This window comes from Melanotaenia boesemani, chromosome 2 (genome assembly GCF_017639745.1).
Source record: "Melanotaenia boesemani isolate fMelBoe1 chromosome 2, fMelBoe1.pri, whole genome shotgun sequence".
In the NCBI taxonomy this organism is placed as follows: Eukaryota; Metazoa; Chordata; class Actinopteri; order Atheriniformes; family Melanotaeniidae; genus Melanotaenia; species Melanotaenia boesemani.
Genome location: NC_055683.1, coordinates 1,368,425 through 1,395,219, shown reverse-complemented (window position 1 = coordinate 1,395,219; position 26,795 = coordinate 1,368,425). Strand labels below are relative to the sequence as shown.

General features: G+C 45.2%; 1 protein-coding gene across 2 annotated transcripts in view; it reads left to right on the top strand.

The window, feature by feature from the left end:
- Positions 1 to 11,737: 11,737 nt before the first annotated feature.
- Positions 11,738 to 26,795, top strand: part of zgc:86896 (uncharacterized protein LOC415190 homolog) — a 34,663-nt gene continuing 19,605 nt past the window's right edge. For both annotated transcript variants that reach the window (XM_042001465.1, XM_042001459.1), the window contains exons 1-5: positions 11,738 to 11,845; positions 12,355 to 12,457; positions 20,359 to 20,463; positions 20,566 to 20,788; positions 20,927 to 21,034. In XM_042001465.1, the coding sequence (XP_041857399.1) occupies positions 12,394 to 12,457; positions 20,359 to 20,463; positions 20,566 to 20,788; positions 20,927 to 21,034 (500 nt within the window). In that variant the 5' untranslated portion in view covers positions 11,738 to 11,845; positions 12,355 to 12,393. The remainder of the gene's footprint in view (positions 11,846 to 12,354; positions 12,458 to 20,358; positions 20,464 to 20,565; positions 20,789 to 20,926; positions 21,035 to 26,795) is intronic.

Sequence of the window (26,795 nt, the reverse complement as noted above, 5' to 3'; positions counted from 1 at the left end):
CAGGAAACAGTAGCTGGACAACTCAGGAAGTCTTCTTCCTGCTATTTCTGCTTGAAATAAGCAAGACAGTTAAAGGTCATGTGACACCCGATGGAGATGGAGATACATGAACTCTACAGAAGACTTTAAACCAACTAAATGAAGTGTGTAATGTATATGGATGTATATATTAGAGCTGGGACTTGATTAAAGAAATGTATCTAATATATTAGAGGCTTTGTAATTAATTAATCACAATTAATCACATTTTAATCTCATAATAATATTTGCCCCAAAAAGCAACATTTTTTAATTAAAATGGATTTTAGTGGAGAACTGAATAAAAAAATAAAATAAAAGATACAGACATTAATCATGTAAAGCTCTGGTGATGTCTGGAATAATGCATTTAAAACAGTAGAAACAGAGATAGAAAACATCCCTGGCCCAAAATGATCAGAGCTAAAGTTAAAGAGTCGTTTTAAGTCCTTTAACCAGCAGCTGCAGCTGTTCTCTACAAAATGTTACAGAACTTTAACTTTCTACATTTCCTCCACACACTTCATTAACAGGCATTAATATGTGACGGTAAGCAGGACGGGATCAGCCAGCAGCAGCTTCCAGTCCGGTCCTGGAGCAGAGGGAACGTCTCCGGAGCTAGAAGCTAATGGACGGGGGAGGGGTCTAAGGAAGGGGGAGGGGAATGTGGACAGGGGAGGGGCCTGAGGAAGGTGGAAGGGAATGTGGACAGGGGAGGGGTCTAAGGAAGGAGGAGGGGAATGTGGACAGGGGAGGGGCCTGAGGAAGGGGGAAGGGAATGTGGACAGGGAAGGGGCCTAAGGAAGGAGGAGGTAAATCTGGACAGGGGAGGGGCCTGAGGAAGGGGGAAGGGAATGTGGACAGGGGAGGGGCCTAAGGAAGGAGAAGGGGAATGTGGACAGGGGAGGGGCCTGAGGAAGGGGAGGGGAATGTGGACAGGGGAGGGGCCTAAGGAAGGGAAGGGGAATGTGGACAGGGGAGAGGCCTAAGGAAGGGGAGGGGAATGTGGACAGGGGAGGGGCTTGAGGAAGGGGAGGGGAATGTGGACAGAGGAGGGGCCTAAGGAAGGAGGAGGTGAATGTGGACAGGGGAGGGGCCTGAGGAAGGGGAGGGGAATGTGGACAGGGGAGGGGCCTAAGGAAGGGGAGGGGAATGTGGACAGGGGAGAGGCCTAAGGAAGGGGAGGGGAATGTGGACAGGGGAGGGGCCTGAGGAAGGGGAGGGGAATGTGGACAGAGGATGGGCCTAAGGAAGGAGGAGGGGAATGTGGACAGGGGAGGGGCCTGAGAAAGGAGGAGGGGAATGTGGACAGGGGAGAGGCCTGAGGAAGGGGGAAGGGAATGTGGACAGGGGAGGGGCCTAAGGAAGGAGGAGGGGAATGTGGAAAGGGGAGAGGCCTGAGAAAGGGGGAAGGGAATGTGGACAGGGGAAGGGCCTGAGGAAGGTGGAAGGGAATGTGGACAGGGGAAGGGCCTGAGGAAGGTGGAAGGGAATGTGGACAGGGGAGGGGCCTAAGGAAGGGGAGGGGAATCTGGACAGGGGAGGGGCCTCAGGAAGGGGGAAGGGAATGTGGACAGGGGAAGGGCCTGAGGAAGGTGGAAGGGAATGTGGACAGGGAAGGGGAGGGGAATGTGGACAGGGGAGGGGCCTGAGGAAGGGGAGGGGAATGTGGACAGGGGAGGGGCCTGAGGAAGGGGAGGGGAATGTGGACAGGGGAGGGGCCTGAGAAAGGAGGAGGGGAATGTGGACAGGGGAGGGGCCTAAGGAATGGGAGGGGAATGTGGACAGGGGAGGGGCCTAAGGAAGGAGGAGGGGAATGTGGACAGGGGAGAGGCCTAAGGAAGGGCAGGGGAATGTGGACAGGGGAGGGGCCTGAGAAAGGAGGAGGGGAATGTGGACAGGGGAGGGGCCTAAGGAAGGGGAGGGGAATGTGGACAGGGGAGGGGCCTAAGGAAGGAGGAGGGGAATGTGGACAGGGGAGGGGCCTAAGGAAGGGGAGGGGAATGTGGACAGGGGAGGGGCCTGAGGAAGGGGGAAGGGAATGTGGACAGGGGAAGGGCCTGAGGAAGGTGGAAGGGAATGTGGACAGGGGAGGGGCCTAAGGAAGGGGAGGGGAATGTGGACAGGGGAGGGGCCTGAGGAAGGGGGAAGGGAATGTGGACAGGGGAGGGGCCTAAGGAAGGGGGAGGGGTTAGAAGCTGCTCATTGAGAAGAAGTAAACGTGCTTTCACCTCAGTTTCCAAAAGTCTCCAATAAACAGGAAAAGTCTCTGAATTTGCTGCCAGTCCATTTTTTATATGGTCATGATGGGTCTGAAAACTCACTAAATAAAGCGCCAAAGTCACAATGTTGTTAGCCAAACCCTGAGGTGTCCATCAGTTTAATGGGTGTGCCAGGAACCCGTGCAATGACAAACGCTCCGTGTTGTTTGGACTGTAAACATTGTGTGCAGTATGTTTGCCTGTAGGGGGGGTTGCCACCGTTTCTGCTGTTCTCACTACTACTTCTTAACTTTTGCTACAGGCCAGCGGCTAGCTGAGTCTTCTGCTTTTTGGAGTTTGTTGAACAACTAGCTGACACATGCTGCATTGTAACCAGGCTTTATGATCATGTTAAAACATCTCTTTTGTTGATGACAGTTACTACAAATAACTACTTTATAATGATGCCTATTAACTCCATCATAACTTCATCAACTGGGCTGGCAGAGCTGGCTTGCTTGAGGTGGCAGTAGCTCCGGTGAAAGAGTGGGTCTCCAATAGACATAGGGTTGGGGGTTCAATTCCCGCTCCCCAAGTCAAGACACTTGCTCCAGTGTTGGCATTGCTGGTGTGTGAATGTGGATATGAATGTTTGGTGGTGGTCGGAGAGACTGTCAGTCTGCCCCAGGACACACATGTAGCTTAGCATCAGCAGCTATGAAGGAATAACTGTGCTGTTAAGCGCTTTGGTGCCTTGAAAATCGTTATATAAATCTAATCCTTTATTATTATTATTATTATTATTATTATTATTATTATTAGTAGTAGTAGTAGTATAATTATCATTATTATTATTATTAATATTATTATAACTTTACTTTTGGTTTCAACATTTGTTGCACAAAAACCCGTAAAACTAAATTTAGTGTTTGTTTTTTTTTTTACCATAACAAAGTTAATTTATTCAGTCTGAATTTTAGCTGATTTTTAATTTTATTGCTTATAAATCAGGTTGTAGCTTGCGATGAGGAACTAGACTAGCATTATATGCTGTAACAGCACGTTATATTAGTTTATCATGTGTGGAATTAAACTGCATGTTAATGATTTTCTTGTATTAATCCAGTTTTTCTACAAGCCCGTCAAACTGCTGCTTCATGGTTCATACGATAAGCAAAGTAACATTTGTGCTTATTGATGATTCATATGAGCAACAGCGTTTAAATACGCTGTGGTTTCTAAAAGGAAAAAGGAAAATACTCCGGCTTTCCTCAGGATCTTTCCATGAAAAAGAATTCCCTTCTTCTTGTCAGACTGTAAGCCAGTATTTCTCTTTCCTTGACAACATGGAGATTAAACACGAATCAGTCCGCTGTGGACGGTGCAGACTAACACATCCCTCGTCAGCACACTATTTTCTTCCCACAGTGCTCTACTCCAAGTCTTCTACAGGTGAAAAATGGTGGCAGTACTTGCATTTGGTTAAAAACCGTGCAGACTGTGCAGCAGGAGGCCTGTCGCCTCCACGCCACAGAAATCTGCTCCTCGCTGCTGAACCTTTTTCCATTGATCATCTATTGGGGGTCAAATTTCAGGGCCACCATGTGAGAAAATGTAGATAATAAAACTGTGCTACTGATAGAAAAACTAGATGTTTTTACAGCAGAGCTAAAGCATTTTGTTTGTGGATGTGATGTAACGTAGCAGCAGCGGTAAAAACAGCTTTGCTGCAGATCTGTCCATGTTTAGTCTTTTTCCTGGTTTTTTTTGTACTGACCTGACACGCTAAACACACTCACATTTTCAACCTCTCAGTCAACATAAAACCACAGAACTGAAAATCAAATATTTGTGTGAACTGGTGTTAAAGTGCCTTAAATCCCTGCTCCTGGGGATTTACAGGTATGCAATAAAATTTATAAATGCTTTTGAGCAGCATGGTTTTCTGAGAGTAATTAGTGTGTATACGTGTGTATCAATACTGAACTATTTATGTTTTATAACTGATACATCTGTCTTACATACCAGCCCTGGCTACAGCCCCACAAGACACACTGAAAGAATCAACAAGTTAACCAGTTTACTTTGGTTTTAAAAATTTCTAACACAAGTGTTCGAACACTCAGGTTTCCACTGGAGAACAGCTGAGACCTGCAGCCAAGTCTCCTCCACTGAGAATCTACTGAACCTGCTGCACATAAAGCTGCACATGGTCTCATCTGCAGCCCAGCCAGAAAATTATTATGTCTGAATTTTTTAATGATATATAAGTATTTTTCTTATGTTACAGCCTGGCTCAACAGCTGCAATGTTATGCTTTTGATGCTCACATCACCACTAATTAATCTTCTCAGATAACCATGCTGCTCACAAACATTTATACATTTCATTGCATATCTGTAAATCCCCAGGAGCAGAGATTCAACACCAGTTGCAGCTTTTCTAGTTGGAGGTCCAGCTTGAACATCTCCACTCCAAGCTGCTGAATCAGGTAATCCAGATTTAGAGTTTCCGTCTGCAGCTAAGCCCTGGGTCCAAGCTGATTCCGCCCGGCCTTCATCCGGTCTCATGTTTTCACATTATGAGCCAGGTTCAAGAAATTGACTGATGATGATGATATTGAAGATTTTCTTATCACATTTGAACATATTGCATTAGCATATCAATAACAAAAGACAGACGGGGCGTTGTGCTTAGTACCATTGCTAACTGGGAGAGAAAGAGGTGCTTGTGGTCGTTGACACTCTGGACTATAACAAAGTAAAATCTGCCCTTCTTTCTACGTTTGACATTAACCCTGAGACCTAGAGGCAGAGGTTTCGTTCTGAGCTTGACCCTGATGAAAGCCCCAAGGAGTTGTATGCCAGACTGTTGGTGAGAATCAGAAAGGTGGAAAGCCATTAAAAGCCCCCCAAACAGCTCATCTGTTACCAGTGTGGTCTTCATACAAAATGTGTCCAAAAAGCTCAGCCAAAGTGGTCTAACTGTGTTTTACGCCTCGTCAGCATAATGAACAGGAGCTCAGGAAGAAGGCTGTTTGGATGGCACTGCTTGACTCTGGAAGTTCTCGGACTTCGGTCCAGAGGGAGTTTGTAGAACCCAACATTGTTCATACTAATGACACCATCCCCATTTGTTGTATCCATGGTGATGAAAAGATGTAGAAACAGCAGATATGTACATTAAGGTGAAAGGACAAACTTACCTTTAGAATGTTGGAGTTGTTAACTCTCGTTATCCTGCTGTGTCTAACTTATCCATCTGATGTTATTTAATCTTGAAATTCGGCATAATTAGGGGCGTGTCCTTTTGATTGACATGTATGCAATATACACAGAAAGAAGGGAGAGTGCAGCACAACCGCAGTTTTTAGCTGGCTAACAGTGGCTCCTCAGGGAGTGAGGGACATGGTGCCCTCCTTGGGGTATTGTGCTCCCTCAGCTGGCCACCTGGGTAAGAATAAAACCACAGCTTGGATAAAACATCATTTTAACTGGCCTGGCCTCTGCAAAGATTGTCCTACACATGTCCTAAACTATTGTAAAAGCTACTCTAAGTGCCAAACAAAACTCCCTCCAGACCTCCACTTTAGCCATCCTCACCATCACGCTTGGATTCCTGTAACGGACTTCATGTAGGAGCGAGTTGGTCTTCATCGTTGTGTCTGCAGCTGGTCCAGAATGGCGCTGCATGACTTTTATTGGGAACCTACAAAAGACAACATGTCACCCTGTCCTGGCTTCACTCCACTGGCTGCATGTTAGGCTTCTTTTTAAACTTCTTATGTTTGTTTTAAGATGCCTAAATGGCCTTGCCCCACCTTACCTGTCTGAGCTTCTTCATTCTCGTCCCTGAGGTCAGCGGACCGGCAGCTTCTGCAGTTCCAGGAGGTCCAGGAGGAAGCTCAGAGGGGACCGGACCTTCCCTGCTGCTGCTTCACAGCTGTGGAATAATCTGCCTTTACACACCAGAGAGGCTCCGTCACGGTCCATGTTTAGAACTCGTCTTAAAACCTGCTTTTATTCTTTGGCTGCGACATTTAGTTTGTTAGTTGATCTTTCTTTGTGTTAACTGGTTTTAGTGTGTTCTTATGTTTATTTTTTTCTGTTTGTCTGCCTTGGTTCTACTTGTGTGCAGCACTTTGTTCAGCTGTGGTTGTTTTAAAGTGCTTTATAAATTAAGTTAGTGTGGGATCATTGCTACAGTATTCGAACGCAGTGGAATGGATGTGGTCGGCTGCTATATGCTGGTTATCAATGATTATCCCCATCCATCCATCCATCCATCCGTCCATCCGTTTTCTGCCGCTTATCCGGAGTCGGGTTGTGGGGGCTTCACCACGACAGACCGATGCAGAGCCCGCATCACTGCAGATGCCGCACCGATCCGCCTGTCGATCTCCCACTCCATCCTTCCCTCACCCGTGAACAAGACCCCGAGATACGTGAACTCCTCCATTTGGGGCAGGACCCTATTGCAGACCGGGAGAACTCCACCCTTTTCCGGCTGAGGACCATGGTCTAGGACTTGGAGGTGCTGATTCTTATCCCAGCCGCTTCACGCGAATTGCTCCAGTGAGAGCTGAAGATCACGGCCCGACGAAGCCAACAGAACCACATCATCTGTAAAGAGCAGAGACCCAATCCTGAGGCCACCAAACCGGATCCCCTCAACACCTCGGCTGCGCCTAGAACCCTAGGGAACTCTGGGCGGACTTCAGCCCCAGAGATAGGAGAGCCAGCACCAGCTACCCCAGACTCTGCTTCCCCATCGGAAGACGTGTTGGTGGGATTGAGAAGGTCTTCGAAGTATTCCCTCCACCGCCTCACAACGTCACGAGTAGAGGTCAGCAGCCCCCCATCCCCACTGTACACAGTGTTGATGGAGCACTGTTTTCCCCTCCTGAGCCGCCAGATGGTGGACCAGAATCTCCACGAAGCCGTCTGGAAGTCATTCTCCATGGCCTCTTCAAACTCCTCCCATGCCCGAGCTTTTGCCTTAGCGACCGCCGAAGCTGCGCTCCGCTTAGCCCACCGATACCCATCAGCTGCCTCTGGAGTCCCACAGGCCAAAAAGGCCCGATAGGACTCCTTCTTCAGCTTGACGGCATCCCTTACTGCCGGTGTCCACTAACGAGTTTGGGGGTTACCGCCACGACAGGCACCGACGACCTTATGGCCACAGCTGCGGCTGGCCACCTCGACAATAGAGGCATGGAACACAGCCCACTCGGACTCAATGTCCCCCGCCTCACCCGGGACATGGTTGAAGCTCTGCCGGAGATGGGAGTTGAAACTCTTTCTGACAGGGGACTCTGCCAGACGTTCCCAGCAGACCCTCACAACACGCCTGGGTCTGCCAGACCTGACCGGCATCCTCCCTCCACCATCTGAGCCAACTCACCACCAGGTGGTGATCAGTTGATAGCTCCGCTCCTCTCTTCACCCGAGTGTCCAAGACATGTGCCCGCAAGTCGGACGATACGACTACAACGTCGATCATCAAACTGCGGCCTAGAGTGTCCTGGTGCCAAGTGCACACGTGGACACGCTTATGCCTGAACAAGGTGTTCGTTATGGACAATCCATGACGAGCACAGAAGTCTAACAACAAAACACCACTCGGATTCAGATCAGGGGGGCCATTCCTCCCAATCACACCCCTCCAGGTCTCACTGTCATTGCTCACGTGAGCATTTTAAGTCCCCCAGCAGAATGAGGGAGTCCCTGGAAGGAGTTCTCTCCAACACCCCCTCCAAGGACTCCAAAAAGGGTGGGTACTCTGAACTGCTATTTGGTGCATAAGCACCATGTCTGGTTTGGTGCTAGACATCTGTTTGCCATGGGTGACCCTACCAGGGGCATGCACCCCCGACAACATAGCCGCTAGGATCATTAGGACGCACAAACTCCTCCACCACGATAAGGTGGCAGGTCAGGGAGGCTCATAATCAATGATTATCACATCCAGTAAAAATCTGTGTATTTTGTTGCTGTAATAAGTAGGGCTGAACGATTTATTGTTTTCTGATCGAAATCGCAATTTCAGACAACGTGATCACGTGATCGTCAAAGCTGCAGTTTTTACAGCGCTCCTGACTGACCCAGGATCTGTTGTGTCAACTATTTTACACATACATGCCGTAATCCTACCATCCTGGCAAGCTCACCAATCAGAGGTGGCATTCTGCTCATGGACAGGTCACGCTAACCAATCAGTATTAACCTGCTCCTTGCGCTTTGAAATCTTTACGCGTTTAAAAATGGCTTCAGCAGAACCAGAAGCGGAGTTGGGGAATTTAAACCCCAAGAAAAACAGTACGTCGGTCATTTGGGAATATTTCGGGTTTGAGGCTGCAGATGTGCACCAGAAACAGGTACTGTGCAAAACCTGTCGCGCTAAAGTTGCAACGTCTAGCGGAAACACAACTAACTTATACCGGCACTTAAAAAATCACCACAGGCATTTGCATGATGAGTGCATGACAAAAAAGTCTGGTGAAAAGTCAAGTGAAAATGATCCTCAGGCCCACTGTAGCAAACAGTCTACAATTATAGCATCGTTTCAAAGTGCAACTCCGTATGACAAGACCAGCAAAAGACACCAGGCGATAACGACTGCCATTACGCTCTATATTGCCAAGGACATGGTGCCTGTTAACACGGTCACCAAACACGGATTTAAAAACCTCCTCAGCACGCTGGACAGAAGATATGCAATTCCCTCCCGCACCTACTTCAGCCAGGTTGCCATCCCACAGCTGTATGCAGAGTGTAAAGAAAAAGTGTTAACAGAGCTGAAACATGTGGAGGATTACGCCACAACTACAGATATGTGGCAGAACGACCGAACCGTATCTTAGTTTCACCGTGCATTTCATAAATGATAACTTTGAATTAAAAAGTCGCTGTCTGCAGACAGAGTACTTTCCCTCTGACCATACTGGAGAGAATATTGCCCTGGGATTGAGAGAGTGTCTGTCAAGTTGGGGTCTGAAAGAAGAGGCCCAGACGTGCATCACAACCGACAATGCATCAAATGTCATCAAAACTGTGGAACTTAATGAATGGACCAGACTTCAGTGTTTTAGACACAGGCTGCATCTTGCAATTGGTAAGTATATATATATATGTGTGTGTGTGTGTGTGTGTGTGTGTGTGTGTGTGTGTGTTTATTTATGTGATGTGTGCAACCTGTACTCAGTATAGTCAGTAGTTTTTCTCTTGATGTTGTATTTCCTTGAAACCATTAGAAATTATTTATGTGATTAGCCTAATAATAATAAGATATTTACATAAATATTAGATGATGAATAATGTGTCATGTGCTTCATCACTTATTTATTTAATGCTTTCTATAATATGGTTTTCTTGGATTTCTTTTATTCTCTTGCTAAAATCTGCCTTGCAAAGTTTTCCATTATTATGACATTATCAGCCTGTAATGCTCATTTACTGTTTATGTTAATGTTCTTTTTTTTTTTTTTTTTTGGTCCAGAAAATGCTGTTAAAGATGATGCAAGAGTTAAACGGGCAACAGGACTTTGCAAACAGATGGTTGGTGTCTTCTCTCATAGCTGGAAAAAGAAGACGGCACTGAAAAAGGACAGCAAGAATTACATTTACCTGAGCACTCACTAATTTGTCCAACAAGATGGGGCTCGAGGCAAAAAATGGTTGAGAGGGTGTTGGAGCAGAGCAAAGCGTTGTCTCAGGTTCTGTCTGAAGACAAGAAGACACGTCACTTGGTCCCCACTTGGCAGGACACAGATGTCCTTGAATCAATAAACAAAGCCATTGGTCCTCTTCAGGAATTTACAGATGCCGTCTGGTGAAACTCTTTTAGTTCTGCAGTTAAAACCTGCCATTGGTTAAGAACTTTAAAGAATGTGCATACATGTTTTTCTTTATAAACACATTTGAAAGCAGTTCTTACCTTTAGCTTTCATCCTTGTATTAGAGTAATAGCTTTTAATGCTTTGGTATAATGCCATTTTCTGTCATATTTGTATATGTTACTGTACGTTGTGAATGTTGTACTGAAGCTTGCTTTGAAAAAATCGTGAATTGAACTGAAATTGCAATATCGGGCAGAAAAATCGCAATTAGATCATTTCCTAAAATCGTTCAGCCCTAGTAATAAGTAAATAAACGTCCTCATATTCTTGCTTCTTTAGCTTAAACCAGACGTATTAAATGGATGAATCCTGAACATCCAGACGTCTGTCTTTTCCTTTTAGAAAACCCAGAATATATGAATTGATCAGAAATGAATCCAGACAGATGAACAGATCATAAATCTGATTTCAGATCAATAATGAAGCTAGAAATGATGGTGAAGCCTGGCAGGTTTAATCCATCCGTCTAGATTTAATGGTCAGTAGTTAATAACGTGATGGCAGGTGTAGGAACTTCCACCAACACCACTTAACTCCACGTCTGAGACTGGAACAGGTGGAAACCTCTAAACCTGAACTTCATCCGTCCTTCAGCAGATTGTAGGATCAGAGTTTCTGCACCGTAACCACCGCTCACTTCCTGTCAGCTGATCACGGCGAGGAGCGTGTTTTTAGCATGTTTCTAACACGGTTTACTGGAGAGAAACCTGGAAGACGGAAACAGAAGCAGGTTCCCCCAACATGGCAGAGGAAGTCGTGGGGACGTCATGGTGAGCGAGAGGAGCCGATTATAGAAGTGTTTTTGTTTTGTTAAAGAATAAAATTATTTTATAAGTCAAACAAATAAAATACACTCCCTGCTCAGAAATATTTATCAAGAATTTATCAAACATTTATTTACGCATCAACACCTGAATTTAGTTACAATTACATTAAAACAAATGAAAAATATAAAGATGAACTCCAATTAAATGTTAAATTTACTTTGAATTGAATTGAATAGAATTGAATTGAATTGAATTGAATTGAATTGAATTAATTACCAGATGTGGTTTGTCATAAATATCCAACGTGAGGCCTCTGGTTTCAGGTGACTTGAGCTAACTAAATCAATCCGTAGTTTATTATCAGGTATAAAATAGAAGGAGCATGTAGGGATGAAATGTGCGGCTGGGTTTTCATCATTTCTGCTTTAAGGTGAAGGAACATCTTCTGGTGAGACGCTAATAAAAGTTTTCCCATAAAATGTGATTAAAATGACCTTAGACAAGAAAACCACTTTTAAATTTTTTATTGTATATGTTGTAGTTACTGCAGTGGACTGGTGACCTGTCCAGGTGTCCCTGTCCAGGTGTACCTGCCTCCCACCTGCTGAATGCTGGGTTAGGCTCCAACTTCCCCCCGACCCAGTGTAGATAATGTATGTTGTATTAAATCGCTCGCTTCCAAAAGATAAAGAAGGTATTTCCAGATAAAATAGGCAGAGTCATCCATCAGTCATGGCTTTAATCCACAGACGGTTGGTGCTGTGAAGCTGGTGTTTGCCAGCTTTCTGATGGCTGAGCGTTGTGTTCCAGCTGTTAGCAGGCACACCCACTTTTCTTCCCCTCCCTCCAGAGACTCCCCCATTCTTCCTTCACTCAGACTCACAGCTCAGCTCCATTCGTGTCGACTGTCCAGAGTCCACGAACACTCTGTCGCTCCTTCCTCCAACACTTCCTCACTGAAGGTAAGAGATGATTCACACCTTACTGTTCAGGCTAGAGCTAGCCAGCTGGCTGTCCAAGGCTTTTCATGTAGCTCACCAGCTTTCTAGAATCCCACATAAACACAGATCACTTATCATGACATTAAGCTGCTGTCTGGTCAAGACAATGGTTAATACAGAAGAAAGTAATGACTGGAATTTACGTCCAGATATCCACCTGAGCTGGAAACTTTGGCTTCAGACCTCTTAGACTGATTGGTCTGAATGTTTTTGGTCATAGTTGTATCTTAGTTTTCTAAAATCTAAAGTTTTCCTTAAGCTTTTCTTAAGCAGAGAAAAGTACAGACATAATAAAACAGCTGATTGTGATCTTGTAGTCATGCCACGAGTCACATGAAGGTGTGTCAGTCACATATACATTCATATAGGATCAAAACACGATTCAGTTAGTTAAATGTGAATGTAATTGAGCTGTTTGAGCTCTTGTCTCAGACTAAGTTCCTGTTCTCCTCCCTGATTTAATCCTGCAGCAGCCGCATTCCTGCAGCCTCTCCAGCCTCTGCTCAGACATGTCCCGCTACAGCTTTGGCCTCGAACCGCTGTCTTGCCATGCCTGGAACAAAGACAGGACCCGTATGTCAAACAGCACAAATACACTCAGCTGATGCTTTTATTCTACCTTAAATTGCTTTAATGTTGTCTGGAAAACACCAGAGAACCTGATTATCGATACAGGAAATGGATGCAGAAAGCCTGCCTGTCTATAATTACATTCCAGGAGCAGGATGTCTGGTTTACAGTTATCATTAGTGTTAATGTCATTAGCACTTGTCCTAGACCTCATCAGCAGGTGGACCTCGATGGATCTGGTTACCAGTAAATTCATTTTTGTGAAAAGTTAACCTAACTGTTAAAATTGAATCCATCTCAACACGACTTCAGTTACGTGCTAATAAGGGTGGGATTATATCAGCTAATGCTTCCGCCCACTCCTTTTTTTGTCACCTTATTTTTATTTTTGTTTTATAACAAGAAAAGTTGTTAAGGGGTTTAGTATGTGGATCCTGGTGTTGTAGTAGGGGTATCGGTTCTGGTCTACTGTCTGGTGGTGGTCTTGGTGGTGGACTGGTTCCTGGTGTGATAGTAGGGATATCGGTTCTGGTCTACTATCTGGTGGTGGTGGTGGACTGGTTCCTGGTGTGGTAGTAGGGGGATCGGTTCCGGTCTACTATCTGGTGGTGGTGGTGGACTGGATCCTGGTGTTGTAGTAGGGGGATCGGTTCCGGTCTACTATCTGGTGGTGGTGGTGGACTGGTTCCTGGTGTTGTAGTAGGGGTATCGGTTCTGGTCTACTATCTGGTGGTGGTGGTGGACTGGATCCTGGTGTAGTAGGGGGATCGGTTCTGGTCTACTATCTGGTGGTCTTGGTGGTGGACTGGTTCCTGGTGTGGTAGTAGGGGTATCGGTTCTGGTCTACTATCTGGTGGTGGTGGTGGACTGGATCCTGGTGTTGTAGTAGGGGGATCGGTTCCGGTCTACTATCTGGTGGTGGTGGTGGACTGGTTCCTGGTGTTGTAGTAGGGGTATCGGTTCTGGTCTACTATCTGGTGGTGGTGGTGGACTGGATCCTGGTGTAGTAGGGGATCGGTTCTGGTCTACTATCTGGTGGTGGTGGTGGACTGGATCCTGGTGTTGTAGTAAGGGGATCGGTTCTGGCCTACTGTCAGGTGGTGGTGGTGGACTGGATCCTGGTGTTGTAGTAGGGGTATCGGTTCTGGTCTATTGTCTGGTGGTGGTGGTGGACTGGATCCTGGTGTTGTAGTAGGGGTATCGGTTCTGGTCTACTGTCTGGTGGTGGTGGTGGACTGGATCCTGGTGTTGTAGTAGGGGGATCGGTTCTGGCCTACTGTCTGGTGGTGGTGGTGGACTGGATCCTGGTGTGGTAGTAGGGGTATCGGTTCTGGTCTACTATCTGGTGGTGGTGGTGGACTGGATCCTGGTGTTGTAGTAGGGGGATCGGTTCTGGTCTATTGTCTGGTGGTGGTGGTGGACTGGATCCTGGTGTTGTAGTAAGGGGATCGGTTCTTGCCTACTGTCTGGTGGTGGTGGTGGACTGGATCCTGGTGTTGTAGTAGGGGGATCGGTTCTGGCCTACTGTCTGGTGGTGGTGGTGGACTGGATCCTGGTGTGGTAGTAGGGGTATCGGTTCTGGTCTACTATCTGGTGGTGGTGGTGGACTGGATCCTGGTGTTGTAGTAGGGGGATCGGTTCTGGTCTATTGTCTGGTGGTGGTGGTGGACTGGATCCTGGTGTTGTAGTAAGGGGATCGGTTCTTGCCTACTGTCTGGTGGTGGTGGTGGGCTGGATCCTGGTGTTGTAGTAGGGGTATCGGTTCTGGTCTACTGTCTGGTGGTGGACTGCTTCCTGGTGTGTCTACCTCCACATTGGGAGCTGTGGGGCTGCTGATACTGGGTCTGGGGTCCATCTCCACCTGATCAGTCTACTGAACCAGACTGGTTACAGGATCTATTTCTCCACATTTTAATGCTGCAGCTACTTTAAAACCAACTAGCAGCCTTGTTAGCCTCCTATTTAAATGAAACCAGACCATGTAGCGCTAGCTTAGTGCTGAGTAACATGGATACTGAGCTTCTCTTTGAGCATCTTCCTAGTTTATTTCAGCTCCACTGTGAAAATCTTGATGAACTGAGTTGATGTGTCGTCCCTAAATACACTCACTGGAAACTAAACATGACCTGGCACAGTGATGCTAGAGTAGTGATACTGTTGATACAGATCTGGGGCCTCATTTATCAACCTGTGCATAGCAAAGCAAACTACAGGCGGCGTCTGCGGTGCAAAAAAGGAAATGCTGCACTTCTGCTTTCAGATTTATAAACGCACACCTACGCATGTCCTCCACCTGTTTCCCTTTATAAACCAGAATCAACTCTATAGCGGGCGCACGTGAGGGAACGCCTTATAGCCCCACATGGTGGCTATAAATGGTGGACGCCTGTAATACATATTCATCACATCATTTCAATTATTGCTTAGGAGGGAAAAAGAGAGATTAAGTGGAATTTTTCAGGTTGTGAGACAGAGATCCTGATGGACCACGCTGGAAAAGGTAAAAATGTTTAACTGGTGGACACGGCGTGGACGTTACTGGTGTCAGAAAGAATAGTGGCAGCAGGTGGAGATGCTGTCATCACAGGGAAGGGAAGAAACGCCGACATGTAGCTGAATATCTCAGTCGGTAGAACATCCGTCTGTCATGCAGGAGATCGAAGTTCGAATCCCAGACAGGAGAAAAGCGTCTTCTAAATAACAGTAATGATGGTGGTAATTTGTTTTAATTTATAAAATAAATATGTACAGATACATCTGAGGTTAGTAGCAGATTATTTAGTGTTGAATAATATTTCTGTCTAGTTGCTGGGTGTTTCAGCTGGGTGGGTGGGGCTCCAGCTGGGTGGGCGGGGCTCCAGCTCGCTGCTATTAACCAGCAGGACAAGGAGTTGCGGGAAATAAAGACCATGTGGACAGAAATGAGGACAACAATAAAAACATTGTGTTAGAATAAATAAAGTAAATCCTCCTCTTGTGTTTCGTTAGCGTAGCATCACTTCTAGACCTCCAGCCTCCAGTCTGGTCCCGCTCTGCTGGAACGAAGGACCAAAGCTACTTTCCACACTGGCTGCTAGATGCTGGCAGCAGACTGGCTCCTTATTTATCTGGATGGGTTTTATAACATGAAGTTTTATTTTACGATGACAGAACATGTTTTAGTGGTTGAGCTTCTTATTAATATCATCTCCCTTTTTCCTGGAAATCCTGGTTTCCCCGAGCGTGGCTCTTAGGAGGATTAATATGGAATGTGTCTTTATTCATGTCTGCAAACAGCTTTAATATCTAACATGTGGTGTGGAAGGTGATAGTGGATTGTGTACAAATGTCTTACATTTCACATCATTTCCTGGTTTTATTCTGGACCGTTGGTGTCACCATTTCCGTTTTCCCAGATTATGTGTGAACACCTGGGTCAGAGTTGCCGTGGAGGTAGGACCTTTTTCCTGTCAAGTTTAGTTTTCATAAATCCTAAAAGTCGACTATATTTGGTGTACACTGTTTTTTTTTCCTACGCCGGCTTTAGAAATAAGGCCCCTGGTCATGTTTTAAAAAAGGAAGTATAACAAATTTTATAATTTAGGTATATATATATATATATATATATATATATATATATATATATATATATATATATATATATAAGAAGAAGACGTTAGAAGAAAGAAAAGTTGTTTTATTTCCGCATATATAGGTTTATATGTATATATATATAGAATAGAATAGAAATACTTTATTAATCCCTTCGGAGAGCCCTCAGGGAAATTTGGGGACCAGCAGCAATACAACACCAACAGTAAAGCAGGACAAGCACAAGACACAATATATACAGGTACAAAGCAAAATAGAGGCAACAAGGTGCAAGAAAAGCACAAATAGAATGCAATAAATAACAATAAGATAAGTTAAATAAAACAATATAAACAAGCATTGCACACAGTAGAGGTGGTACAGATTCCCAGTTCACTATTGCACGTATAAGTTATAGCAACTGTTTGTATGGGTTATTGTGCATGTGTTGTACCAGGCGGACTGCACACCTCCCTCTCCCCCCTCCTTCTCCCCCTCCTGCCTAATGCAGAGTTGTACAGTTTGATGGCTCGGGGGACAAAGGAGTCTCTGAGCCGGTTGGTCCTACTCTTGGGGAGGAGCAGCCTGTTACTGGTCAGGCTTCTCTGTGCACTGATGACAGTGTGCAGAGGGTGACTGGCATCATTCACAATAGCCAGTAGTTTTTTTTAGTGTTCTCCTCTCTGCCACTGTCACCAGGGAGTCCAGCTTCATGCCAACCACAGAGCCCGCCCGCCTGATGAGTTTTTCCAGCCTGTTAGCACACCTTTTTGTCATGTTACCCCCCCAGCAGACAACAGCATAAAAAAGCGTACTAGCCACCACAGACTGATAGAACATCCACAGGAGTTTCCTGCAGATGTTAAAAGATCTCAGTCTTCGCAGGAAGTACAGATGGCTTTGGCCCTTCTTGTACAGGTGATCTGTACAGCATGTCCAGTCCAGCTTGTTATCCAGCCACAACCCGAGGTACCTGTAGTTGTCTACAATCTCCACCTTGTCGTCCCTGATGGTCACTGGACGTGGTTGTGGGCTGGACTTCCTGAAGTCAATAACCAGCTCCTTAGTCTTTGAGGTGTTAAGCTGGAGATGGTTCATCTGACTACTGCGGTCTCTCTGTGAGGTAGTTCCCAATCCAAGACACCAAGCAGGAGTCCACCTGCATCTCCCTCAGTTTGTCCAGAAGCATCAGGGGCTGGATTGTGTTGAAGGCACTTGAAAAATTCAAGAAGAGGATCCTCACTGTGTCCCTCCCCTTATCCAGATGAACTTGGACACGGTGTAGGAGGTAGAGAATAGCATCCTCCACACCCACACCTGCGCGACAGGCAAACTGTAGGGGGTCCTGGGCCTGTTGCACTTGGGGCTTGAGGAGATTGAGGATGAGCCGCTCCATCGTCTTCATCAGCTGGGATGTTGTAATGTGTGATTTTAGAGGTTCGTGGTGGTCGGCAGATGAAACACACAAAGTCAGAGTGCTAGAATAAATGTGTCAGGTTTATTCCCCGCAGCTCATGACACTCATCATTACATCTCAATGGGTTCAGCCTTATAAGCATAGCATAGCTTGCCCTACCTTTGACACGGACTGGAGAGCCAACAATCCCGGTAGAGTGGCTTAGAAAACCCCGGCTGGGCGTTCGTATACGTAACCCGCAGCAGACTCTACCGAGATGTGGGATTTCCCCGTCTTTATACTTATTTAGAAAAACACAACATCGCATGAGAGAGAGGATGGCCGGTCCTTTCCCACAGGCGAGGATGAGTCCTGAGATCCTGTCTTGTAAACATATTTACAAGACACCCTTTTCTCACCCTTCCAAAGATAGGCAGTTACACAGGCACCAAAACAAGCAGAATAATATAACAAAACAGTATACAGGTGGTCACTTGGGACAAAACAAGCAGTTATATAACACCAATAGTATACAGATGGTCATTTTAGGACACAAATTAGATATTCCCATATCAGATGTAAGTGCCACCGGTCTGTAATCGTTCAGCTCACCAGGATGTTTTTTCTTTGGAACTGGAACAGTACAGGATGTTTTCCACAGGGTAGGCACTTTCCCCAGCTGTAGACTGTGGTTGAAGACATGCTGGAGTGGTTCCCCCAGTTCAGCAGCGCAGGTCCTAAGCAGACGAGGAGGCACTCCGTCAGGGCCTGCTGCTTTCCATGGGTGGAGCTTCCTCAGTTCTCCCCTCACCTGTTCAGCTGTTATGTGTGGAGGGTGTTGAGGTGGGGGGAGGGGTAAAGGTTGGCAGGGGGGCTGCACAGGGGATGAAGTCAGGGAGGTTGTGTACTGCAGTGGGGGAGGGGGGACCGTGGGCTGGTCAAAGCGGTTAAAGAAGATGTTCAGCCTGTTTGCTTCTTCCACTGTCCCCCCCGCTGTTATGGCCTTTGATCTGAAGCCTGTGATGGTGTTGACACCATCCCAGACCTTCTTCATACGGCTCTCACTCAGTTTATCCTCCACCTTCCTTCTGTAGGTGTCCCTCGCCACCTTCAGGCATTGTTTCACCTCCCGCTGTGCTAATTGCATTGCCTCCTTGTCATGGTTCATTAAAGCCACCTTGTTCCTGTTGAGGGCAGCTTTGACATCTTGTGTTATCCAAGGTTTGTTATTTGGATAACAACGGACAGTCTTATTGGGGGAAACTACGTCCAGCGAGAAGTTGATGTAGTCCGTCAGACAGTGAGTCTGCTCCTCTATGTCCTCACCATGTTGTCTCAGCAGTACATCCCAGTCAGTGATGTCAAAGCAGTCTCTCAGAGCATCCTCTGCCTCAGGTGACCACTTCCTGATCGAGCGTGTGGTTTTAGACATCCTTTTGACCAGGGGGGTGTACTGTGGCTGTAGGTATACCAGGTTGTGGTCAGACTTTCCAAGTGGGGGGAGGGGGGTGGCTCTGTAGGCATCCTTCACATTGGAGTTCAGCAGGTCTATTGTTCTGTTGTTCCTTGTGGGACAGTCTACAGCCTGGTAGAAGGAGGCCAAGGTAGAGTCCAGGGAAGCATGATTAAAATCCCCAGATATGACCATAAACGCCTCGGGGTGCTTTGTCTGCAGCCTTGCTGTTACTGTGGCTTTCTTCTCACAGGCAGCTGATGCATCCGCGCTGGGCGGGATGTAAACACAGAGCACGGTCACGTGACTAAGCTCCCTCGGCAAGTAATATGGCCGCAGACTAACGGCTAACAGTTCCAAGTCCTGGCAACACAGTTCCTTTTTCACTGAGACATGTCCTGGGCAACACCAACGTTTGTTCACATATATGATGAGCCCCCCACCTCTGCTCTTACCGCAGGCGTTCATGTCTCTGTCAGCTCTCACAGCAGTGAAACCCGGTAGATCCACGTTTGCATCCGGTATCGCATCAGTGAGCCATGTCTCTGTGAAGATGTATAAGCTGCACTCGCGATAACTCCATTGATTGTTCAGTGCCAACAGCTCGTCCATCTTGTTAGGTAGTGAGTTGATGTTCCCCATTAGTACAGAGGGGATCACTGGCTTAAAACGTCGTCGAGCAGCCTTTAACTTAGATCCTGACTTGCAGCCTCTGTACTTCCTCCTCAGCTCTGTCGGTACGTTGTGCTGCATTCCGACGTTAGTCTTCAATGCAAAGAGTTCCTCTCTTGAATAAACAAGACGACGTGCAAGTGCCATACTAGAGGTAAAAAAATATTCAATAGGATATATATATATATATATATATATATATATATATATATATATATATATAATAAGGAATAAAACGATAAATAAAACGATAAGAAAGAAAGAAAGAAACACTCGGGTGCGTAAGAGATACTGGTAAGGCAGCCGTCTCCTACAGCTCTGTTAAAAAAAATATATATATATATATATATATATATATATATACAACATTGATGAAGAAACCAGTAAAACTGATGATCTGGAAAGAAGTGAGTGTTTGTGCAGCTGTGATAAAAGTCCTACAGCAGCATCACCCAAAGTAAACACCTGGGGCCGGTTGTTCAAATGTAATCCGATCGGATTCGGGTTATCAGATAGGATCCCATCTTTAAAATGGGTTGTTCAAAAGGAAAATCCGCCTTCCGAAATCTGATATATATACATAAACATATATACCTATACCTAATATATACATACCTAATATATATATACCTATACATGCAGAAATAAAACAACTTTTCCTTCTTCTAACGTTCTCAGAGAAGAAACCAATCTTTCAGCTTTTGCTGTCTTCATGCTGACAGAAATAACAGGAACAACTGCTGGAAGATGAACCCTGAAACATTCAGGCTACGGATCAGACGTGGCTAAACTGTGATGATGTTATCTTTTCAGAGATCGCTGTGAGTCCCAACAACAATGAGGTGAACATCTATGAGAAAAAAGGCAAAGAATGGGTGAAGATCCATGAGCTGACTGAGCACAGCGGTCGTATCACAGGTACCGTAGCTTACCCCCTGTCCCGGAAAGAAGAGGTTTGGGTTTTTCTTCCAGCTGTTGAAGCCAGTCGATGAAGAGCTGTTCATCTGTTTCTGTTTCCAGGTATCGACTGGGCCCCAGAGTCCAACCGTATTGTGACGTGCGCCTCTGATCGTAACGCCTACGTGTGGACTCTGAAGGACGCCGCGTGGAAACCCACCCTGGTGTTGGTGCGCATCAACCGTGCGGCCACCTGCGTGAAGTGGTCCCCTCTGGAGAACAAGTTTGCTCTGGGCAGTGGAGCTCAGCTCATCTCTGTCTGCTACTTTGAGAAGGAGAACAACTGGTGAGCACCAGGATTCAACTGGAGTGGTTCAGCTGTCATCACATGTAGAGGACGGGGTTACTGGTTAGTGAATGTGGTGCAGCAGCTTCACAACATAATTTATTTACCTGCACACTGCACGGTTCCTCCTCTCTGTAGGTGGCTGAGTAAACACATTAAGAAGCCCATTCGCTCTACTGTCCTGAGTCTGGACTGGCATCCCAACAACATCCTGCTGGCCAGTGGGTCTGCCGACCTCCACTGCAGGTGAGACCACCACCAAGACCCAAACATGAAGGAAACTTGATCAGTTCTCCACAATCATGAAACCATATGATACCATATCACATCGGATGGTAAGGCATCATATCAAATCAAATCAAATTTTATTGATAGAGCATTTCTTTTCATACACGAGCAGCACAAAGTCCTTTACTCCATAAAGCATAGTATAGTATAGTATAGTATAGTATAGTATAGTATTGTAAAGTATAGTATAGTATAGTATAGTATAGTATAGTATAGTATAGTATAGTATAGCATAGTATTGTAAAGTATAGTATAGTATAGTATAGTATAGTATAGTATAGTATAGTATAGCATAGTATAGTATAACATAGTATAGTATAGTATAGTATAGTATAGTAAAGTATAGCATAGTATAGTAAAGTATAGTATAGTATAGTATAGTAAAGTATAATATAGTATAGTATAGTACTGTATAGTATAGTATAGTATAGTAAAGTATAATATAGTATAGTATAGTACTGTATAGTATAGTATAGTATAGTATAGTATAGTATAGTATAGTATAGCATAGTATAGTATAGTATAGTAAAGTATAATATAGTATAGTATAGTACTGTATAGTATAGTATAGTATAGTAAAGTATAATATAGTATAGTATAGTACTGTATAGTATAGTGTAGTGTAGTATAGTAAAGTAAAGTATAATATAGTATAGTACAGTATAGTAAAGTATAATATAGTATAGTATAGTATAGTATAGTTAGCGGAGAGCCCTAATATATATAATATATATCATATTTAATATACCAGCTATGGGTCCGAGGGGGAACACTATATGAACGAACATGCAACACAGTTTCCTACAAATATGCCAAAGAATGTTCATTAAACAGTTCTTAAAAAATTAGATTAAAATAAATAAATAACAAATGTTCGAGCCAGGCCTCAGCCAAGTCCAAATAGTAAGGTGGCCCTCTACTGGCAGCTTCTGTACACGACCAGGTTCCTCTCCATCCTGTCTCCGTCCTGTCACCTGGTCGGTCCTCATTGTCCACTCTCACCCCGGCAGACGTCTCCGATGCGTCCTCAGCCTGGTCCATGATTCCTCCTGCCCACCGGACCCACTCCTCTTTTCCACACAACACTCGCGTCTGAAGGCACATTTTACTCATCAGAGTTGCAGTCACGCGCACACACACACACCGCTCCCAGGCCCCCCCCCCCCCCACGCACACACACACACACACACACACACACAAAGAGTCTTGTCATCCCTGGGACATTTATTACACGGTGAGTTCAAATCTAGGCAGGTAGGTAATTAATCAGTCAGTATCTAACGAACATTCAGTGAGTTCTTGTTTGAGGAAATATTTTTTCCACAGTAACCACGCAAATGACAAATTAGGATATGCAACAATTTATTAACCCTCGATAATTAAATGAACAGAAAATCAGCATAAATCAGAAAAATATGAAATGGTTAAGCATCACTTTACGGTTACTAACAGAAGTTTAAAGCAGAATTCAGATAGAAGGAAGATTGTGAAAAAACAACCAACATAAATGATTTGTTGGTAAATGGGAACTTTGTGTTAAATAAGGTTGAAAATATGTAAAAGTTGAATTTAATTATCCTGTAAATTTAGTCTGATCAAAATGTGAAACTAATAGAACGTATCCTAGAAATTTCTAGTTAAAGGGTGAATCTAAATTAGATCCGATGGGACTCTAAATGAAAAGGAAGTTTAATGGACCAGCTAAAATCAAGGATGGCTTTGTGCCGCTCTTACTTGGCGTCTGCTGGATTGGGGCGGATTGGCAACGATTCCTCGAACAGAAATGTTTGGTGGTTTCTGGAGCGTTCATGGTAAAGACTTCACTGGCCCTGCTGGACCAGCTTCCGACTTGCTTCCCAAAGTTTGCTCAAAATGGGAAAAATCAAATAGTCTAAACGGACGATTTCACACTGATGAAGAAAAGGTTTGTATTTGTTGCTTGGTAACACTTCCTGGTTTAAGCAGTGAGCAAAAATGAAAGACTTGCACAACTGAGACGAAAAACGGATAAACAAAGACAAAGGCGCAGACGGACAAAACAAAGGCTTTTAAGTTTTAAATACTAAACTTTTCAAAGACTCTTGAAGAACAAACACACACTGGGTGGCGTTCTAACTCCACTTATTGACAGCTATGTAGTAAATTGTTCCAAAATTGTGAATGAAATTCCTAACTGTGTTTTCCAGATAAATGGAACCATTTTAACCAGTTAATATAAGGAAATCACAACATTGAGTAAAGTTTTACGCACACAGTATCTAAACCAGTTTTAAAGAAGCAAGTTCTTTTCTTGAGATGTATGATAAAGCGAGTTAAGATTAAGTCATAAATTGTAAAGTCTTGAAGTTTCCACTGTTGGAATGCTACTACTCTAGTAATCCTAGTGGGCGGGGCTACATGAAGAGAATGTGGGATATATGGAAACTTCCATACCCACATTCTACACTGACATCAAAACCAATTCGTAGCTCAGTGTTCCAGCATCTGCAAACGGCTGCTATCACAGTTAGAGAATGATGAGATTCAACACGCCAATGCTATGGCAAGGGGGAGACAGGACGATGGCTCAGAAGGGGGAGTTAACATCAACCCCCCCCCCCAAGAGACTGGGTACCAAGCCCCAATGATGAATGAGATGAATGAGAGAGAAACTGACCTGAGGAATAAGATCCTGGCTAAGATGAGAGCCTGTCAACCCCGACACCGACTAGCAAGAATGAGAGAAGTACCACCAGAAAGTCTTCTAGCTGATGTGAATGCAGCAGTAAGAACAATCCCTACTGCAGCCATCACTGAAACCAATGAGCTGATATACAGCAGCAGTGATCCTGGAGATGCTCTGCCAACATAACATCAATATGAAGGGCAAGAAAGAGGCACCATGGAGTAGGAGGCTGGAAGCCACAATCAAGGCAACTCGGAGGGAAGTTAGTCAACTGTCACACCCTCAGAATGTAAGGGTTCTCCCAGAGGACCCGACAATTCAACCACAACAGGAGCAGGATGAGGCAAAAAGTGGAAGTGCATAGGTGGAAGTGCAGGGAAACTGGAACAGTCTGACAGGACGAGGAGAGAGGATCCAGGAAGACTGTGGCTTTCAGGAATCTGCAAAAACTATATAATATATAATATAAGGGCATCAATCCAAAATCCAAACAGCGTGGTTAGTATAGCAGGCAGAGGTCATACACAGAGTGGCAGGAAAGAGACTACTTATCCAGGGCAGGCCAGAATCCGTGCTTGGTCCAAAACAGGGTTTGATATCCAGGTAAATTTGGGGCGAGATAATCCGATGAGGGTCGAGTCGAGAGGATATGACAGGCTTGATCCGAGAGACATGAAACGTAGGATGTACCCTGAGAGACCTGGGCAGACTAATGCTGGGCTCACACCAAACGATTTTCACGGTCGCAGACTAAAAATGGAAGTCTTTAGGAAATCTTAGGAGTTTTACTAGAGTCACAGCGCTCCCGTCATCTCGGTCGTTAGGTGTGAGCTGGTAATCTGGCTGTTTAACGTCAATCTTTCTCCAGTCTTGGATCTGCAACAATTTCTAACATGTTAGATATTATCGCAAGTCGCAGTGACGAAACACGATCAACAACCAATAGATGAGCTCTGACAAAAGCAGAAACAGGAATCCCGACATTCAGACCACCGGCAAAAAAGGACGGGGTGGTGGGGGGGAGAAAAAAAAAACCAAACAAGAACCGGTGATGAAACGTCGCGGGTGGAGTGTCCAGAAAGAGGAGCGGGTGGTTATTAGAAGTAAATGTCTGCTGTGGATCATTTATGTGTTACAGTATAATGATCTAACAAATAAGAGAATAAAAACTCATTCATCCTCCAGATGTTGATGAGTCGGTGTAACACCTGGTGGAGATGCAAAGCCACACTTAATAATGATGATGTGTAATTCCCTCCTGGAGGGAAACTCTCCCCTTGCTTGCTTTACTGTGTGCAGATCAGCCCTGTTCCATATCAGCTGTCCAACATGTCACAAAAAATGCTAAAAGAATCTAGTTGCAGTCTTGTAATTTGTGACCCTATAGATTCACAGTCTTTGTCAAATCTCAGTCTGAGATTAGGCTGAGACTTAAGACTCTAAACATTGGTCTTTAGATGTGAGCTGGTAGTCTTTCAGAGTCTTGTGGAAATCTTTTAAAAGTCTTCTGGTGTGAGCCCAGACTAAGGCGGACAACCACTGGGTTAATCACTTTAGCAATGGGAAAAGGACCAATAAAGCGGGGAGCCAGTTTACGATTCTCTATCCAAAGGGGAAGGTCCTTGGTCAATAACCACACCTTCTGTCCAGCCTGGTAGTCGGGAGCGGGGATCCGTCGCCTGTTAGCAGACCTGGAATACACGGCAGAAGTAGCTAACAGAGCCCGGCGGGCCTGGCTCCATACCTTTATGACAGTGATGAGCAGCAGCATGGGCAGAGGGAACCTCAGCAACCCTCTCCTTGATCTGGAACACAAGGGGTTGGTAACCATACACGGTGTAGAATTGGGGCAGGCCGGTAGAGCTGGAAGGAAGGGAGTTGAGGGCATACTCCACCCACGGCAGGTTCTGTGACCCCATAGAGGGATCCTGCTCACACAAAATGCGGAGCTTGGTTTCCACTTCCTGGTTGACCCATTCCGTTTGCCCGTCAGTCTGGGGATGAAAGACGGAAGAAAGGGCCACCTGGATCCCAAGTAGGGAACAGAATTCTTTCCAGAACTTTGACACGAATTGCGGACCCCTATCAGAAACAATGGTGACAGGAAGACCATGAAGACGAAAGACCTCCTTAGCCAGGATGACAAATCCGAGAAATGGGGTGGTGGGCCTGTGGAAATCACATTTCTCCGCCTTGACGTACAGTCTGTTCTGTAGGAGACGGAGAAGGACAGCCCGGACGTGCTTCCTGTGGGATGACAGGTCTTTGGAAAAAATCAATATGTCGTCTAAATAAACAAAAACAAATATTCCGATCATGTCCCTGAGGACGTCGTTGACCAAGGCCTGAAATACTGCAGGAGCGTTTGTTAGTCCAAAAGGCATTACCAAATACTCGTAATGCCCAGTACGGGTATTGAATGCAGTCTTCCATTCGTCCTCCTCTTTGATGCGGATGAGGTGGTACTTAGTAAAAATCGAAGCCCCTTGGATCCGTTCAAACGCTGTAACCATTAAGGGAAGGGGGTAACGATTCTTTACTGTAATGTCGTTAAGTCTTCAGTAGTCTATACATGGTCTTAATGACCCATCTTTCTTTTCTACAAAGAAAAAACTAGCTCCAGCGGCGGATGATGACGCCCTAATCATACCTGCTTTGAGAGATTGATCAATATCCTTTTCCATGGCTTGAGTCTCTGGGCCTGACAACGAATACAACTGACCCCTGGGGGGAAAAGTTCCTGATAGAAACTCGATAGCGCAATCATACAGTTGATGTGGGGGAAGAGAGGTGGCATGATGTTTATTAAATACCTCTTTAAGGTCATGATATTCTAGAAGTACTTTGGTCAAATTGGGATAATCCTCCTGATCAACCTGGACTTCTGAACCAGGGGTGGTGGCTGTCTGTAGACAGGTTGAAGGACAGCTGGGAGACCAACCCACTCCTACTTCCGATTGTATGACACCTCTTCAGAGCCACAGCACATATAAAACAAGAACATGTCCACCTACAGTGTGTTTATTGTGAAAATGTCCTAAATAAAAAAGGCTC